This window comes from Choloepus didactylus, chromosome 4 (assembly GCF_015220235.1).
Source record: "Choloepus didactylus isolate mChoDid1 chromosome 4, mChoDid1.pri, whole genome shotgun sequence".
Lineage (NCBI taxonomy): Eukaryota > Metazoa > Chordata > Mammalia > Pilosa > Megalonychidae > Choloepus > Choloepus didactylus.
In genome coordinates, this window is record NC_051310.1 from 76875082 (window position 1) to 76895652 (window position 20571).

At 37.4% G+C, this 20571-nt stretch overlaps 1 protein-coding gene across 4 annotated transcripts in view; it reads right to left on the minus strand.

Annotated features, from left to right (window-relative positions):
- The window catches only part of FAM189A1 (family with sequence similarity 189 member A1), a 496302-nt gene that overhangs the window by 137306 nt on the left and 338425 nt on the right, over nucleotides 1–20571 (minus strand). For all 4 annotated transcript variants that reach the window (XM_037832874.1, XM_037832875.1, XM_037832873.1 and 1 more), the window contains exon 3: nucleotides 19692–19802. In XM_037832874.1, coding sequence (XP_037688802.1) covers nucleotides 19692–19802 — 111 coding nt within the window. The remainder of the gene's footprint in view (nucleotides 1–19691; nucleotides 19803–20571) is intronic.

A 20571-nucleotide genomic window follows, 5' to 3' on the forward strand; every position in this document is an offset into this window, starting at 1 on the left:
ATTCAGGATGGGTCTTCATTTAATCACTGGAGTCCTATAAAAGAGCTCACACACAGAAGGACCTCAGAGCAGCTGAGAGTGACATTTTGGAGAGCAGCTCAGAGAGATACTTTGGAGACGGCCACTGAAAGCAGACTTTTGCTGACACTTTGGAGATGCTAGCCCAGTGTTTGCTCCAGAGAAGCTAAGAGAGGACAAAACGCCCCAAGAGCAACATTTTGAAGAAAGCACAGGATCTGAGACAGGAGCTGGAACACAACCCAGGATCAGCAGATGCCAGCCACGTTCCTTCCCAGCTAACAGAGGTTTTCCAGATGCCATTGGCCTTCCTTCAGTGAAGTATACTCATGTTGATGCCTTAGCTTGGACATTTTCATGGCCTTCAGACTGTAAATTTGTAACCAAATAAAACCCCTTTATAAAAGCCAATCCATTTCTGGTATTTTGCATAATGCCAGCATCAGGAAACTGGAACAGACTCTTAGCTTTATAAGCAGAATAATACACCATTTAACTAGTAACTTATAAGCCCAATCAAGAAAGAGAAAAAGCCAAAATATACAAATTTTCAATGAAATAGGAGATACAACCTCATAAACAGAGGAATAAAAAATATTTATAACAGAACACTATCAACTACTTTATGCTCATGACTCAAAACATGAGTCAAAGCCCAAAGAGTTCACAAATATGAAAAAAATTCAAAAATTGTCAAGACTGTATCCTTCAAATATTGCAGTTTAATTTGTGATTTTTTTCAAATAGTCATGGAGCAGATGAGTCCATGGTCTTTACATCATTACAGAACACAGAGAAAGAAGGAGAACATCCCAATTTTCCAAAATACCATAATAAGGAGCTGCCCTGTTTACAGGCTATTATTCTTTATGCTTTCTGTTTTCCTGCTGTAGGATATTTGTGTGGTTGCCATATGTAAAGAATTTAACCTTAGCCAAAGAGAGGTCTGGCCCTTGCCCTTGGTTCCAGGGAGGTAAACTCTAAGCTCTCTGAACCCAGATTGATAAAAGTATCTTTGTTTATGGGGGGACCTTAGGCCATGCCAGATATCAGATGGGTTTTCAGGTGGGGGCTGTGGGTCACATGCTATCAGCTCACCCACTGGAGAGGCTGGAGACTAAGGTCAGGGTTATGGATTGAATCATGCCTCCCATAAAGGCATGTTCGAGTCCCAACCCCTAGTGCTGTGGGTGTGAACTCATCTGGAAATGGGATCTTTGAAGATTGTATTGAGATTAAGCCAAACTGAATCAAGTTGGGTCTTAATCCAATATGACTGGAGTCCTCATGAGCAGAAGAAATTTGAACACATCAGGAAGAGTGAGGAGCAGAGAGAAGGAGACAGTTCTCCATATGACAGAGGCAGAGACTGAGTTATGAATTGCTGGCAAGCCACCCCCCAAATGCTACAGATTTCAGAGGGAGAATGGTTCTGCCGATGCCTTGGTTTTGGACTTGAGTAGCCTCCAGAACCATGAGATAATACATTCCTGTTGTTTAAGCCTACCAGTTTGTGAAATTTGTTCTAGCAACCCTGGCCAGTTAAGACAGCCACAGCCAGCCATGCTTATGTGACAGAGCCCCAAATAAAGGCTCTGGACACCAAGGCTTGGGTGAGCTTCCCTGGTCGGCAATATTTCGTGCATACTTTCACTTGTTGTAAGGATGTAAGTTCCCTCCAAAATGATCTATGGGTGTAATATAATTCCTATCAGATTCTCAGCAAGATTTTTTATAGACATAGATAATATTATCACTGTATCCTAAAACTTACATGGAAAGGCACAGCCTCTAGAATAACTAAAATGATCTTGACAAATAAGAATAAAGTGAGGGGAATCACTGTCCCTGATAGTAAACCTCACCATCTAGTTACAGGTACAGACATATAAATAAGGGAACAAAAGAGAACCCAGAAATAGACCCACACAGATATTTTCAATTCTTTTCTTCTCACAAAAATACAAAAGCAATTCAATGGAGAAGAACAAACTTTCCAACAAATGGTTTTGAAGAAACTGGACACCCATAGGCCAAAAAAAAAATAATAAATAGTGAACTAAACTTCACATCTTATACAAAAATTGACTCAAAATGGAACAAAGATGAAAATTTAAATGTAAAATTACAAAATTTTGGAAAAAAAACTATGATGTAGGGTTATACAAAGAGTTGACACCAAAGCATCATCTATAAAAGATAACACTGATAAACTGTACCTCCTTAAAATTTAAAACTTTTGTTATATGATAGCCCATCTGAAGAGGATGAAAAGACAAGCTACTGACTGGGAGAAAATATTTGCAAACCACATAACTAATAAATGACTGACATCTAAAATATATGAAAAACTCTCATATCTCAATAGCAAAAAAAAAAAAAAAAATCAAACAATCCAATTAGAAAATGGACAAGAGATATGAACATATATTTTGCTGAAGAGGGTAAACAAATGGGAAGTAAACACGCAAAAAAAGATGTTTGACATCATTAGCCATCAGGGAAGTGTAAATTAGAACCACAATGAGTTGTCATTACACACCTGTTATAAAGGCTAAAATAAAAAGTGGTGAGGATGTAGAGAAACTCCATCACTCAAACATTGCTGGTGGAATTGTAAAATGGTACAGCCACTCTGGAAAACAATTTGGCTGTTTCTTACAGAACTATATGTAGTTACCTTACGACTTGGCAATTGCACTCTTGGGCATTTATCCTAGAGATATTAAAACATACATCCATACAAAACCCAGGCACATACCAACTTTATTTGTAATAGCCAAAACCCAGAATTAGCCCAGATGTCTCTCAGCAGGTAAAAGGTTAAACAAACCAGCACACATTTGTCCCATGGAATACTACTCAACAATAAAAAGGAATGAACTCTTAATTCACACAGCAACATGGAAGAACCTTATGGAATTATGATGAGGCAAAAAAACACTCCAAAAAGGTTATGTACTGTAGGATTCCACTTTTGCAACATTTTTGAAATGACACACTTTTGGAAATGGTGGACAGATTATGGTGGTGAGAGGTTAAGGAGGAGCAGAAGGGAGATGGTTATAAAAAGTCAATGAGGATCCCTGTGTGATGGAACTGTTCTGTAGGCTGACTGTGATGGTGGACACAGGGACCTCCAGGGGACAAACCTGTGCCAAACTTAACACACACATACACAGACAAATGAGTACAAGTAAAACTGGGAAACCGGAGTAAGATGAGTGGATTGTATTGATGTTAATATCCTAGTTGCGACATTGTAGAACAGTTTGGCAAAAAGTCATCATTGGGGGAAATGGGCAAAGTGTACAGTGACTCTCTACATTATTTCTTACAACTACATGTGAATTTACAATTATCTCAGTTAAAATTTCAATTAAAAAATTTTTAAGTCTTTACTCACAATTCTAACCCTCCCCATTTTTCTTTGATAGAAACAAAGCATTTGTGGGTAGCATTTCTATAAATGCTCATTGTAGAGTGGCATTAAATACAAAACAAGACTTGGTATCCCTTTTAACAGGTTCCCTGAAGAGTGATTTTCAGACTCAGAAACTGCTAAGTAAAAGCAAAGGATTTGTGCTGAGATTGGTTTACGTAAATTATCTTATTGAGGCAGACAGAGCTGAACTTGGGCATTTCTAAAATGAGAGGATTAACGGTAGACCATTTATAAGTTTCATTCTTGCTCTATAATTCTATGTGCTCACTCGACTCTAATCTCTGATTTAGTCATTCCTTTCCAGCATCAAAAGTCTGTATGCATAAAGAGAAACAAGCAGAAGCTGATTTGTAATTTACTCCTTTCTTGGCATGCTCCTGTTTTCTTCAGCTCTAAATCTGAATGCACTCTTGAATTCTCTCCTGACAACTAAGTCCAGCCACTCTTTAAATCAATTAATTTCGTTTCTTTTCCTATCCCTGGAGAACTGTCTTGCAATCAGCTGAGAAGTGACTTGAGGACAGGGATGGAGTACAGGCATGGATAACTGCATAACCCTTTTTGAATTACAGATTACAACAGAAACGTTGGATGCCCAACTCAAGCATAAACTGTGAAAATACATTTACTACCTATGGTGGGGTGACTTATGTTCTCCAACAAATGTGTATTCTTAATTTTAACATGCATCCCTGTGGGTGTGAAACATTGTAAATAAAACCTTTTGAAGACACTATTTTTAGTTAAGGTGTGACCACCTGAATCAGGGTGGGTCTTAATCTGTATTACTGGAGGCCTTATAAAGAGAACCCCAAAAGCACAGAAGCCAGAAGGGAGAAGACATCACCTTGTGACCAAGGAACCCCAAGGACGGCTGGCAACCAGCCCCAGATGCTACAGTTTGGGGAGAAAGCAAAACTTGCTGTTATAGTTAATATTTAATATAGTTTATTTAACCATAATTTATATTATTTAATTTTGAATAACGACTGTGCTTAATAACCAGATGACAAAATCTGAAAATTTAATCAGCTGCTCTCCCAACCCAATAGAAGCCTGCTCCAACACACCCCAGCTTCAAGAAAGGGGACATAGCTTCCCCAACAAAATCCTAATCCCTTCCTTGGCTCCCCAGCTGGACTTGGAGATAAGGTTAAGGTATAAATTATCATTCCCAAGCACATCAGGACTTCTTTCCTCCTCGTACCAAATGCATGCTTTCTTTTTCTCATGTGTTCCCCTGGGTTTTATAAAAAGGCTTTTGCCAATTACTTTTAGGTAAAGGGACTGCACTCTGGCCTTCACTTACTGGAAATCTAGTGTCATCCTTGTGAGACACATACAGGGAGGTGGCTGAGATCAGGATCAGTGATCAGAAACCTAAGCAGACAAGAAAAGAAGAAAGCCATCTGCTCTCCATCAAATCATTTGCCCAAGTATGAGATCTCCTGGTGCCAGCCCTCTTTTGTTCTGGGGACATGGGGACATGCCATAAAACCTGGACAGAGGCTAGAGAGGTGTCCATTAGTGTGCAGGTCACAGACGCAGCCAGGATTAAGGATGCAAAAGGCTTCCCAAGAGACCAGGCCAGATCGCACAGTCCTGCAGTGTGTGATGGATCTAATTAAAACACTTTAGGGTCAGGAAAACACTGGTGTGGTCACAGGTAAGCACAACCCAAATCATGCTGCTGTTTACTTTCAGGGAAAAATAATCTACCCAGTTGCATGCTTGATGTGGCCAGAAAGGAAGGAGCTCACATTTCCTTCCAAAACTGCATGGTTTTGGTTTGCTGTGACATATAAGCTTCCATTTAGGTTCCTTGAAATTCTGTATACAGGAGTGTTTCTCCCATATCATCAAAGATTTACTTTGACCAAAAATAAACAAGACATACTTGTCACTTCCACTGTCTGGTGCTCCTCATCCTTTCCTTCCCTTTTAATTGTTGGTATAATAAAACTAAAGTGCCACGTAGAACAGAAATGTATCCATTTGCAGGTGGTTACAAGCATAGTTTGAAATCTGATGACAGCATCTGTTAGCTGCCCACCGTGAAAAGTCACTTACCCCTAAAGTCTCAGCTTCTTTACCTGCAAAATGGAGAGAAAGTACTACCCGCCTCCTTCTCACAGCTGTCAGCAGTTAATGACTGAACAAATGTCACAGGATCATAGCAGTGCCCTGCACCCAGAAGGCTCACCGTCATCACTGTCATCACATGGCAGTTATTAGCTTTAAAAATTCAAAGAATATATCTCAAGATTATACTAAAATTGATGGAGACAGACATCTTTTATGAAATTTCCCACCTAAATTTCTACTTTCTGTGCAACGCCAAGTAGGACAAATGTTTTAATTCACTCCACGCTACAGTGATGGCCGTTTTTCTTTTTTCCTTTATAACAAAATTAGTACCTGATTATATTCAAATTTACTAAAAATGAAGGCAATTTAAAAAATGAATATCAACCTTTATCTGTCTTAGTTTGTTTCTGCTGTTACTTCATTCAATGAAAAAGTGTATTTTCCCAACAGAACCCCAGAAAAGCTCTAGGACCAGAAGTGAGCAAAGCCCAATGCAGAGAGCTGGAGAGCTGGGGTCGTTCAGAAGGTCACACAGCAGCTGCTCAAACCACCTGCTCTCCCCCAAGCCCATCTCAAGTCAGAGTGAAGTGCTCCCTAATGATGTTGGACAAACGGTGTGGGCAGTGGGTGGGGACAAGAGTGGGTCCCAGCCCATGACAGACACAGGGCTCGTGGACTCCATGGAGGGGGTGCCTGGTGGCCATGGGCACCCACTCAGCCAGCACAGGCGAAGGTCCGTATCCGCCTCCCCATCTGCCTCTGGGAATGGCAAGGGGTGGTCCTGGCTGCAGAGGAATCTCTCTACACCCACCACCACTGATCAGGTTGTTGTTTATATAGAGGTCAAACGATATTTTAGGAATAACAATAATACCAAAGTGCAGAAACACGGAAACCCACCCCAGGGGAAACAAAGTCATATGCAGAGGAAGACAACATAGCTTAATTCATATCATCTGAGAGATAGGAAATCTAAGAAAACTAGAACATTGTGCAGTTCACATGGAATGGAAAAAGAAGTGATCAAAGAGCTCTTAAAAACATGCCTGCCTGGAAATTTAAAACAATAAAACTTAATTAGAGAAGTGACCAGGAGAACGGATATGGCTAAATTATGAATTATTGATTTGGAAGATGAGAATGAGAAATCCTCTCCAAGTGTGAAAGGACAAAGAAATTAAAATTGCAATAAGAAAGCTAAGAGTCATTCATGGATGCAGCCTTCTAAGTTGCAGTTACAGGAAGAGAACTGGATATCCTAATAAAAATAATATGATTAAAAAGAAAAAATCTGGAAAGCCTGGGTGAAAGGTATGTGGAATTCTTTGCAATATTCTTGTAACTTTCCCATATGTCTGAAATTATCTCAAAACTAAAATTAAAAAAAAAGAAAAAAGCACAGAAGCAAGTAAATGGCAAATGCAACAGGCAATTAAATCCATAACATATCTAGACATAAACTTTAAAAAGTACGCAGCCTAAATATCTTTTAAACCCACAAATTATAAAACTTTACTGATGGCCATAGACAGAATAAAAGGGAAGCTGTGCCGGTTTGGATATATTATGTCCCCCAAAAAGCCATATTCTTTAATGCAATCTTGTGGGGGCAGACTGATTGGTGTGTTGATTAGGGTGGAAATGTTTGATTAAATTATTTCCATGGAGATGTGGGCCCACCCATTCAAGGTGGGTCTTGATTTAATCACTGGAGTCCTATAAGAGAGTTCACAGACAGTAGGAGCTCAGAGCAGCTGACAGAGACTTTTTGGAGACAGCCATTGAAAGCAGATGCTTGGAGACACTTTGAGATGCTAGCCCAGATTTGCTACAGAGAAGCTCTTAGCCAAGAGCAGCTGAGAGAGACATTTGGAGAGACACTTGGGAGCTAACAGAGATGCTCAGAGATGCTGGGAGTTTTGGACAGAAGGACATTTGGAGATGCTAAACTAAGGATGCACAGGAGCTGAGAGAGGAGCTGAAACACAGCCCAGGACCAGCAGACATCAGCCACGTGCCATCGGCGTCTCTTCAGTTAAGGTATCCTCTTGTGTCCTTAGTTTGGACATTTTTATGGCTGTAGAACTGTAAATTTGTAACCTAATATATCCCCTTTATAAAAGCCAATCTATTTTTGGTATTTTGCACAATGGCAGCATTAACAAACCAGAACAGAAGGAAAAATCAGTATTGCGAAAATGTCAATTCTATAAGTAAATATATATCCAGTGAAATCCCAGCCAAAAGGCTAGCAGGATTTGCTTTTATAGAACTTAAAAAACTGATTCTGCAGTTCACATGGAATGGAAAATTCCCAAGAATTATCAAGAATATTTTGAAAAAGAAAAAAATGAATGGAGACTTGCCAGGTCTCAAAGTATCAAGCAGTATCGTAATTGTGCTAGAAAAGGTGAATCAATCAAAGATGACAGAGTAGAGAAACAGTCCTGTTTAAATCCAGGAATTTAGACTGTAATAAAAGCAGCATTACAAATCATTGTGCGGAGGACAGACCAGCGAAGGCATGGTGTTGGGAAGACGCACCTTTAGGGACAAGAAAATTTAGACCTCTACCTTGAAGAGACAAAAGAGTGAATCCAGATAGGTTAAGTAAAGAAACATAACAAAACTATTGAATGTTAGGGAAAAAAGGTAAAACATATTCATATATATTCAAAAAATGTCACGTTTTTATTTATGACTATGATCTAAGAAAAAAGTCATAAAGATAAAGTCAAATGATAGGCTAGGGGAAATTATTAATAACATATGAGCATAAATTTGCAATTTGGCAGGATTAATGAAGTTTAAATTAAACTTGAAGGTATGTATCCTCACATGCATGATTGAAATGGATCACATATGTGCACAAAATATATCTCAATAATGTAAATTCACTGTGGTCACAATTGCAATAGCAAAACAATAAGAGAGCATCAAATCAGTTCGCATGGGTAAATTTGGGATACTATGGTGAGGTCCACTCTGCTGCCATTAAAAGAATGAGGGACTCTTATTATACTTACAGTAATGTCTCTAAAATATATCAATGAGTAGGGGAAAAATCACAAAGTATATACGGGTATACTTGGTTTTATTGCACTTCACAGATATTGTTTTTTACAAACTGAAAATTTGTGGCAACTCTGCCTCAAGCAAGTCTATTGCACCATTTTTCCAACATCATGTACTCACTCTGTGTCTCTGTGTGACATTTTAATTAAGGTGTGTACATTGTTTTACACACCATGATGCTGCACACTCAACAGACTACAGTATAGTGTAAACATAATTTTTACAGGCACTGGGAAAGCAAAAAATTCGTGTGACTTGCTTTGTTGTGCTATTTGCTTTATGGTGGTAGTCTGGAATCAAACCTGCAATATCACCAAGGTATGCCTGTGATACATATCTATTTGTTTATAAATAAATATATTTATGTACATAAATATATGCCTACAAAAGGCCTGGAAACATCAGAAACAATTATGACTTCTGTGTTAGGGAGAGGAGGGCAGCAAAAGAATTTCAGTTTTATTCCAATAAATATACCTTGCTTGAATCTCTTACAATGAGAACTGATTAAGATTTTATTTTCTATTAAAAAAAGGAAAAAAGAAAGGGAAAATAGTGTTTTTTCATTTAAGGCAAAATACTTAACACATACAGTATATTATATTATATTGAGTTGCATTTGAAAAGAATTATCTGTTACGTTATTCTTTCATTTAAAACACGGTAAAAGAAGTATGGAAGTAAACCCCAAATGTTTGCAGAATAAATTCAAAGAATTAGGTCTCTTATAAAAAAGGTTTTTATACATTTTTGATGCTGTAATATTTTAATGTACTTGAAGCCCCAAATTAAGAAAACCATGATGAAGCATTTGAGAAGGCATTTGAAAACCAGTGACGTTCTGTATTGTAGTTAATTTAATGTAAACTGCATGTTCACTTAAAAATCACAAAATGAATTTTTTAATTTGCTTAGGGGGCTCTTAGGGAAAGAACACTTGGCTATAAACACTCACTGATTCCCTCACACGTGCTCTGTTCCAGGAAGGGCGCCAGGGCCTGGATATGGGACAAGGCACAACACGGATACAGCCTTTTCCCTTGTGCTGCTTTGCCATGATGGAAAAAAAAAAAATGCCAGTCTTTGGAGAAAAACAGACAGAAAGCTGAGAGAAAGAATAACACCATGGGGAGCCTGCTTGGATAGGGTAATCACGGAAGGCACCGGAGGCACCACTTCCTCTGGCATCTGGAGGACAAGGAGGAGACACCTGCAGGCCAGCTACAAGGGAGAACAATCCCTGCAAGAACACAGCACGTAGGAGCAGCCCGAGAAAAGGAAATCTGGAAATCCAGGGTGGCTAGCAGAGGGCAGCAACAGGCAAAGCCCAGGGGCACCACAGAGGCTGGGGGAGGAGCTGGCGAGGGGCACCACAGGAGATGGGGGAAGGTAGGGGTAATGGGGGAGGATGGGGGGATGGAGGAGGTGGGAGAGTTGGGTGGGAGGCTGGGAAGGGGGGAAGGCTGGGGAGGGGATTTGAGGCAGAGGATGACGGGTTCTGAAGGCCCACTTCAATCCATAATGACCCATGTAAAACTAAAGCGGCAAAAAAAAAATATTTGAGCTATGAATATCTACAATGAAGGGACAATGTCCTCTCGTTTTTTTTTTTTTTTTTGCATTAAAAAAACACTTTTTATCGTAGTAATGATACAATTCACATTTTCCAATTTTAACCAGTTTCAAGTATACAATTCAGTGGTGTCAGTTGCATTCCCAACGTTGTGTTACCCTCACCACCATCCATCACCCAAACTTTTTCATCCCCTCAAACAGAAACTTTGCACCCATTAGGTAATAATAATTCCTCATTCTCCTCACCCTCATTTTCACAGCTGTCTATCTGGAAAACCAAAAGATATGTTGGGTTTCTTTTAGATCTAACAGAATATTCAACATGCAAAATATAAAAGTCATGCCCTTATGAAGCTCATTACTGCGAAGGAGAGGCTAAGCCTGCATATAATTGTGCCTAAGAGTTTCCCCCTGGATTCCTCTTTGTTGCTCAGATGTGGCCCTCTCTGTCTAGCCAAGCCACCTGGGCAGGTGAACTCACTGCCCTCCCCCCTATCTGGGACCTGACTCCTGGGAGTGTTAATCTCCCTGGCAACACAGGATATGACTCCCGGGGATGAATCTGGGCCTGGCATCGTGGGATGGAGGACATCTGCTTGACCAAAAGGGGGATGCGAAATGAAATGAAATAAAGCTTCAGTGGCTGAGAGATTTCAAATGGAGTCAAGAGGTCACTCTGGTGGACATTCTTATGCACTATATAGAGAATACTTTGTAGGTTTTAATGTACTGGAATAGCTAGAAGTAAATACCTGAAACTATCAAACTGCAACCCAAGTAGCCTTCACTCTTGAAGATGATTGTATAACAATGTAGCTTACAAGTGGTGACAGTGTGATTGTAAAAACCTTGTGGATCACACTCCCTTTAGCCAGTATATGGATGGATGAGTAGAAAAATGGGGACAAAAAACTAAATGAAAAATAGGGTTGGATGGGGGAGGGGATAATTTAGGTGTTCTTTTTACTTTCGTTTTTTATTCTTATTCTGATTCTTTCTGGTGTAAGGAAAATGTTCAAAAATAGATTGGGGTGATGAATGCACAACTATATGATGATACTGTGAAGAGTTGATTGTACACCACGGATGACTGTATGGTATATGAACATATTTCAATAAAACTGAATTTAATAAAAAAAATCCGATAGCACTTCTGCTTCTGGAAAAATGAAGTAGAAATGCTTTTCCCTACTCTTCCTGTTAAATACAATTTAAAACCCTGGGAATTACATTAAAACATACATAACAAGGTGGTACTGTCAGAAAACACGGTTCTCGTCAGGCCCGCCTGATCCCACATAAAACAGAGAAACAAGTCTCTTTGCTTTGGTGAGAAGGTGAGTTTATGAAGATGCATCAACAAGGTACTGGAGGAAAAAAAAACTTTCCAAGACCAGTTCAGAGTGAGAAGAGTTGTTTGGGCTTTTATAACCCCAAACAGACAAAGAAAGGGCCAGAAGACAGAAGAAAGCCAAAAGGGAAAAAAAAAAAAAAATAGATGAGAGAAAGCTGTTTGGTCAGCATCTTCTTGTTATCCTGAAGTCCTCCCCTCATTCAGGCTTGTTTTTCAAGACGGTACTGATTATGAAAACATATGTTTACATCCCTCATATCTTACTGCAGGCAATGCTGGCAAAGTTCCTGGGAACAGAGAATAAGTTTTTTTGTTATTGAGATTAGAGCAACGCAAGTTTTTTATTTTAACAAGGGCTTTTTATGCTTAGAATAAGTCAAGGATGCTTGAGTGAAGTGATCTTAATAAACAGTTTTTTTTTCTCTATTGGCTATTGAAGACTATACTAAGCATTTTCCAACTAAAGAAGTATATCGAATATTTTCTACCTATCCAGCTATCAAAGGCTCTGGAAAGTGTAGAGAAGAAGGCAGAAAAGGCTAAAGACCTAGGGACAGAAGGAACAACATGGTGGTGAGTTTCCTGGGTTTTCCTTTTGCCGCATATACCCCAAACTCGGAGCTGAAGAAGCCAGCAACCTGGAAACACCAACAGGCACAGGTAAAATTAAGCCCCAACAAAGCCTTCTGTCTCACCAAAGGACAAGGAAAGAGACAGTTTAGCAAAACAAAAACTTTTTGACAATAACTGCTATACTCCAGCAAAACCCAAGAAAAAAACTGGAATACAGACACCACTTCCACCCACGCCAGCATCACTTGTAACAATGAGAATTAGAGACCACTTAAATGCCCATAAGCTGGGGGAACTGTTAGAAATGTACAGCATTGGCATTATATAGAATATAGTGCAGGAGTTAAAAGAAATGAACTAGATCTGAGGGTATTTCACTATTTTGCATATAGAAACTTCCATAAGGGTACATGCAACTTTGTGGGGGGTGGGGGGATTGCAGACAACTTTTTTACACTTCCATATTTTTGGATTCTTGTAATGGATACATATCTTCATTATTTCAAATATTTAGATAAACAAACAGACACATTCTAGAGAAACTTACCAAAGAAGCAAAATTAATATAAAATATAAAACATAAATACAGATAAAAGGAGCAAGAACTTCATGCTACCATGAATACTTCTAAGACAATCCAATGCATTGCTTCGCATGAATAAATAGGGAAAAGCCAAAACAATGAATATACAATGCAATGAATAAAAAACAATAAAAAAATTTAATAATATATATGTTGCCAAAAGTGGCTCAAAAGCTGAGAAAGAAATAGAAAAATAGCTGGAAGAATGGAAAAATTACATCAACTAACTACTCTATAAAATAGTGTTAGGCTCAGAGAATTTTACACTAGAGTGCGAACTTCCATCAAGGAACAGAGAATTCCTTAGATTGGAGTTTCCGAACTAATTATTATGAAATTATTATAATCCTAAAACAAAATGTGGAAGAGTAAAAGAAAATGAAAACTATAGATTAATTACACTTATGAATACAGATGAAAAACCAGAAATAAAACATCAGCAGATAGAATCTAGTAATATTTTAAAAGACTAACTATGGAGAATTCAATCCAATTATGTTTCAGGTAGTTTAATCCCAGGAATCTATTCATATAGTTCATCATACCAATGGATCAAGAGAAAAAAACACTCTTAACAGATGTCAAAAAAAACTGCTTGATAAAATTTAACCTCCATTTTATTTTTTAAAAGCCTCTTAATAAAATACGAATAGAATAGAATTTTATCACCTCAACATAATAAAAATAGCTTTCTCAAGCCATCACTTAGCCTTGACATTAAATCATTAAATCTTCTAATTAAATTTAGGAACAAGAAGTAGATGATGAAGCACACTATTATCCCTGTTATTTTGATAGTTTTAGCCAAAGCAACTAGACAGGACATCAAAACAAGATGTAAAAATACCAGATAGCAAGAGACAATATGATAGTTACTTCTTCTGACAAACTATGGAATTGAAGATGAGAGTTCAACTGCACGTACAATTAAATAAAATAAAAATAATTTAATAATAATAATTTAATAATTACTAAAGGTCCTCTCAATATAAAATAATAAAAATGTCACTCACCACAGCAATAAAATATTTTAAATATCTAGGAATAGACTTAAAAAGAAATACATAAGGTCCACATGTATATTAAAGATACATAAAATTATAATGATATTCATAACACGAATTCCAGCTCAGTGAAAATTTTGATAGTAAAAACTAAAACAAAATGCTAAGCAATAATAAAAAATTTAAAAACTAGAAAAAAGTGGGAAAATTATTTATAAACTTGTAGTGGGAAAGGTTTTCTAAGAAAAACACATAACCTAGAAACCATAACAGTAAAGTCACATAAATGATTAAAATCAATCCAAATACATAAAACTTGCACATAGGAGAAAATCCAATTAAAGAGTCAAAAGATGAATAAAAAACTATGAAAAAATATATATGTGCAACAACACATGACAAATAGCTTCCCAAATACAGACGTTTATTTACAATTATGAAAACAACATAAAACGGCAACCAACATAAAGAGGTTGTTAACAGAAAAAGAAACACAGAGAATTTATAAACAAATGAAAAGATGCTGAACCTCACTTTTAATTAAAGGAACACAAATTATATAATAAGGTCTGATTTTTATATCAGTTTGGCAAAGACAAAACAAGTTCTGATGATACACACAAGTTTGCTTGGGTCCAGGTAATAAGCACACTCACAAACTGTTGGCTGACTGAGAAATGGTGCTCCCTCTCCATTTGGAGGACACTTTAGGACTAACATTCTAAATTTAAAGTGCACTCCCACACTTTTTTTTTTTTTTTCCCTCACCCAAGGCCCTTTATTTTTTTTTTAATCATCATTTTATTGAGATATATTCACATACCACACAGTCATACAAAACAAATCGTACTTTCGATTGTTTACAGTACCATTACATAGTTGTACATTCATCACCTAAATCAATCCCTGACACCTTCACCAGCACACACACAAAAATAACAAGAATAATAATTAGAGTGAAAAAGAGCAATTGAAGTAAAAAAGAACACTGGGTACCTTTGTCTGTTTGTTTCCTTCCCCTATTTTTCTACTCATCCATCCATAAACTAGACAAAGTGGAGTGCGGTCCTTATGGCTTTCCCAATCCCATTGTCACCCCTCATAAGTTACATTTTTATGCAATTGTCTTCGAGATTCATGGGTTCTGGGTTGTAGTTTGATAGTTTCCGGTATCCACCACCAGCTACCCCAATTCTTTAGAACCTAAAAAGGGTTGTCTAAAGTGTGCGTAAGAGTGCCCACCAGAGTGACCTTTGACTGCAAGGGTGCCCTTAGCAATTCCTTCTCCAGTTCTAGGCACATGTTCCTAGCCTCATCACTTCTCCACCCTCAACACCTCGGCCTGTCCCCAGAAGCAGCTGCCGCCATTCAATTATTTGAGTAATGAGGGTAATCTCAGCCACACTTGTTTTAGTAAAAAAAGCTAGAAACATCCCTAAACCATCCTTCACCAAGGGGTAGTTAAATAAAGGATCACACATCCATCCAGTGGGAAGTTCTGCTGCTCACTACTTAACAGTTGGGAAGATCTCCAAATGCTGCAGTGGAAATGCAGTATTGACATTCATTGACATGACTAGTGGTGTGTAGAGTAGATCCCCAAATGTGTAAAAAAGATACATACCCAAACATATGCAGAGGAAATGTCTGAAAAGGTACTACCACCCCCCCCAAAAAAAAACCCAACAGTAGTTACTTCAGGAAGGGGGTGCTAGCAGTCTAGGTAGAACAAAGATTTATGTTTGTTTATATATCCTTTTTATGCAGAGAAGACTAGTTAATTTTTAATTAGGCAGAAGAGAAAGACATGAACACATGCAGAGATATGGAAATGTACTGGGCATACTAAAGAAAAGCAGACTACACTGAAGGAGCTTAAAAAAACAATTTGGATAAACCAACATACACTAAATGGGAGAACATGGTATTGTTAAGAAGTCAATTCTCCCTCAAAGAAATCTACAAATTCAATGTGATTGCAATTCAAATCTCCAATCAATTCCTTTTGAGTCCTGACAAAAAAAAATTTGTAACTCACCTGGGAGACTAAATATAATTTAAGGATAGGCATGAACATTTGGAAGAAACAGATTAAAGTACCAGATGGAGGAGGGGTAACCGGACTTGCACCATCAATTATAAAAAAATGTATCATAAAGTTATGGCAATCGAAGTGGCATTGTCCTAGAATAGGAATAAACAGACATAGATATGGGACAAAATGAAAAGCCCAGAAACAGACAAATAGCCTTAAGTATCTGTCTGTATGGGTGTGCATATCATTATAATGCTAGTAGAGTAGATGCTGGTGCCTTTTTGACCACTCAGCATACATTTCCTACCTGCCCTTACCCCGCCCCCCGCCCCCCTCACACACACACAACCCTTCCTAACAGCACCTACCTCTGCATTCGGGAACTACCACTTGAATCCCATAGTCTGGTGGGACGTCAAAGGCCCCCTCACTGAACACTGACTCTAGAGCAAATGGCCAAAAAAGTTAAGAACCACCAAAGGTGTTCACTCCTGCAAATATTTACCCTGGAAAGTTCAGGGTTCCCACCGCAGGACCTCACTGTGGGTCACACTTCAGGGCCCACAGAAGCTTCTGTGGAGCCACCAGTTTCCAGACCTAATCTCTGGCCCCACCATCCTTCTAATGAATGCCCTTCGGCTTTGTCAGCCTTGTAGCTTGTGGACAAAAGACTCTTACTGATTCAGGTAATGTTTTAAAGCAGCAGGGAAATGCTACCGTACTCAGGAAATGATTTTAGGAAAACTAGTTTACCATTTGGGAAGAAAGAGTCAAATTCATCAAATGACAGCCATATCAAAGAGTTAACTGTAAAAAATAAAAGCAAACCATAACCAGAAAAATTACTGGGAAACATGATATTGGGATGGAAAAGTTCTTTTCAAGCATGACTCTAAGGTACTACAAAGGAAAGCATTGATAGATTAGAATACACAAAAATTAAAAAGTTTTCTATGTAAAAAACTAAACAAAATTAAAAGGCAAATCACAATCCAGGAAACGTAGTTACAAAATATAAGCCCAGGTATTCAAAACCATGTAATAAAAAGAGCTCTTACAAATCAATAAGATGAATACTTAAATCTAAAAATGGGTATAGGCCACACAGGCAATTCATAGAAGAAGAAATACAATTAGTGCACATGTTATTTGCATATACACAACTGCATATATATGCAATAGTAAATGAATTAAAAATTCAATCTTACTAACATTCAAAGAAACTCAAATTAAAACAATGATAAGATGTTATTTTATACTTTTCAAATTATCATGAATTAAAAGAGTAATAATTTTCATTGCTGGCAAGGGTGTAGGAAGAACAGCATTCTCATAGACTGAGATGATAAAGTGGTAAACTCTTCTGGAATGCAACATGTCAACAGGTATCAAATGCTCTAAAGATAGTGTTACATTGTTCAAATAATTCCACTTTAATGAGCTATAAAAAGGCTTATATAGGAATGATGGCTAACTTTGTAATTACAAAAACAGGGATTTTTGTTAAAATAAAAAGCTATATTAATACATATAGAACAGTCATTCCAATAAAGTTGTAAATAGAATTTTAAAATATGGAATAATATTCATGATCAAATGAAAAGCAAATTACAAGGCAGACTCAAAAGTATAGCATACATAGAAAAAATGTACTTTTTGAAAATTATGGACTATAATTAACAGTATTATTTTAATACTCTTTCATCAACAGTAACTAATGTATCACACCAATACTATGGGTCAATATTACTGGGGAATAAGGAGTATGTGAGGATTAGGGTTTTCTTTTTTATTTTTATTTCTTTTCTGGAGTAATGAATATCTTCTAAATTTTATCATGGGGCTGTGTGCATAACTGTGATGACACTGTGAACCAGTGATTGTATACTTTGGATGGTTTCTATGCTATGTGATTATATCTCAATAAAATTGCTTTAAAAAGGTATAACATACATAAATATATATGTATACACACACACACATAAATACCACACACACATACACACATATGCACAGAAAAGTCTGGAAAGGTATAAAATATTAGGTTGCAAGAATATGAGTGTGGTTTCTTTTTGAATTTATATAACAAAATAATATAATTTAAGTGTGTTAAAAGTGTATCTCATTTAATACCTTATGAAGAACTCAGGTCAGGTATTAATATCCACATTTAACAGGAAAGGGAAGTAAAGGTAAGAGAGAGGACAACTTGCCCTAAGTCATATAAGTAGGAGGCATGAAGCCATGACTTGGCTTGCTGACCTCAAATCCAGGACTCTTTTTATGATACGTGTTGCTCCTACACAATTGAAAACACAGGTCTGTAGCTCTGAAATCACTGACCTTGTATCAGCCAGGGCAGAGAGAAGCCCAGGATCAAACCTAATACCAGATAAATGTTGATGATACAGCGGTACCATTTAACCAAACGGATATATGTGAGGGCACACGTGTGTGCACATCTGTTGGTATATAATGTTCTTTAGTTTATTTTGGTGTCAAAACAGGTAAGGCATAGGGGAAACCAAATCTACCTTCCTTATCCTTTCAATAGCGCATGATAGGGGGAAACAGGCTCCGAGATTAAGACCAGGAGGGGCCAGCCTTTCAGGATGGACTTTCTCTTGGATCTGGACCCCCAGGCACTGTCACTTCCCCTCAGCCAATCAATCTGCCTCCCACACACAGGGCCTCACATTAGAAAATGGGGAGCAGAGAAAAAGTGGCCAATCCCTTGTAGGTTTCTGCATTTTACTATATTCATAGAACCCAGTATTTAGGAATGAAAGGACCGACCAAGTTATGGATGCAATATGGCAAGTCACCCTTTCTCATGGTGAGGGGGATCTGAGCTGGGCCAATTCCTAGTCATTATGGAAGACACTACCATATCAAGAAAATGTCTGCATTCTTGATACTAGGGATGAAATCTGATCGGTTTTTGCCTAAACTATACTGAACAAAGAATGACAAGGTTAAGCTCTAAGAAGCCATTTTTGGAATGCAGTAGGTCCTTCAGCTTTGAAACTGTGCCAACTAGCACTGGCTCTGCAGCCCTGGTAGATGAGGATGCAGAGAGCAGAAGGCTTCCCAACAGCGGCCACGTGAATCCACATGACATGGCTATGAGAAGAGGAGGCATGGTCCAGCTGCAGAAAAGCATCAGGAGATTCAATGCAGCTACTAATTCCTCAGGAATAGTAGCCAAGGGCAGAACAAAGGGGTGGCCAGCCCTGGTGGCACAGGGCTCTAAAAGGTAGCCCTGGGCAGTCTTAGAGATAAGGAGACAAAAGCCCATGCCCCCTATACCTAGCCACCACGGTCAGATCAGGAGTCAAACTATACCCACACCTGAATGTAACCCAACACACTTCAACTCTCGTCCTAGCCAGAGCCACATATTGCAGAACCATGATCTACATCATTTTGGAATGATAGTTCTATCCAGTGAACCATGTATTGATCCTCTACAATGTACATGGAACATCATCTACAATTTCCCTTGATCTAATAGAAAACTCTCCTTCTAATTGAAAAATGGGAACTGTATTGTTTGGATATACTCATTATTAAGCTTATATTTATATTGACATGGAAAATTGACTTATAAAATTTATTTTTAAAAATCCAATGCCAATAAAAATCAATGCAACAAATGCTAAAATATAATAGCTGCTATTGACATTTATTGCAGAACAGCACTATGCTGTAATTCTATGATATGTACTAATTATTAGTAAGTGAATTACAAGTCGAACAAGCTATAATTTGGGAGAAATTTTAAATGAATCAACTTAAATTCCTTAAACAATTAGAAAGCATCAGGATTAATGGAAAGATTACATGAAAACTCAAAATGCAATAAAATTATTTTTTAAATTGCTCTCATGAAAAATCAGAACCTTTGACCTTTACCAAAAGGTTTGCATTTCATTACTCACCAACTGACAGCCTTCTAGGGAATTTACCAGCTGAGCATTCTGACAGGAGAGAATTGAACCAGCCAAATTCAGCATTACACAGACTGCAGACAGCAGCATGAAAAAGGTTATCTGGAAACAAATCAAACAATAAATTGATTATTCACTGGCAGAGGCTCGAGGGAAAAATGTGTTGGCTTTAAAAAAAGCTTTCAATTCACTGAAATAATTCTTTCCATGGATAACATTTATATTTTTAAAGGAAAGTATTAAGTTATTTCTCAAAGTTACAAATTCAGTTATCTTAAAAGTAAAAATCTCTGAAATCACAGTAAGCTATCATGGTTTTATGTGAAATCCATTAAAATTGAATATTTTAAAGGCTACACTTGAAAATATTATGCATTGTACAGTCTTGTTAATATAAAGGAACAAGTTATAAATTGTTAAAGAAAATCCAGTGAAAGAATTACATTTATTAGAAAGCCTTTAAGTACGTTTTTAATTTTTTTTATTATGGAAAATTTCAAACATATGCAAAACTAGAGAAAATAGATAACAAAGCCCCAATGTACCCATTTCTCAGCCTCAATAATTAATCAATTCATGGCCAATTGTGTTTCCTTATACACCTTCCCCCTCAGATTATTTTGCAAATTAAAAAAACTCATGTAATTTAATTCTTAAATATTTCAGTGTGTATTTCTAAAATAATGGGACTCTTTTAAAAAACATAACTAAAATATTGTCATCACATCTATAATAATTCATTATTATTATCAAATATTCAGCATTCACATTTCCTCAATTATCTCAAATTTTATTGGCAGTTTGTATAAATTGGGTAACACAGGATACAGAGAAGGGTTATACAGTGCAACTCACTGCTATGAATCTTACA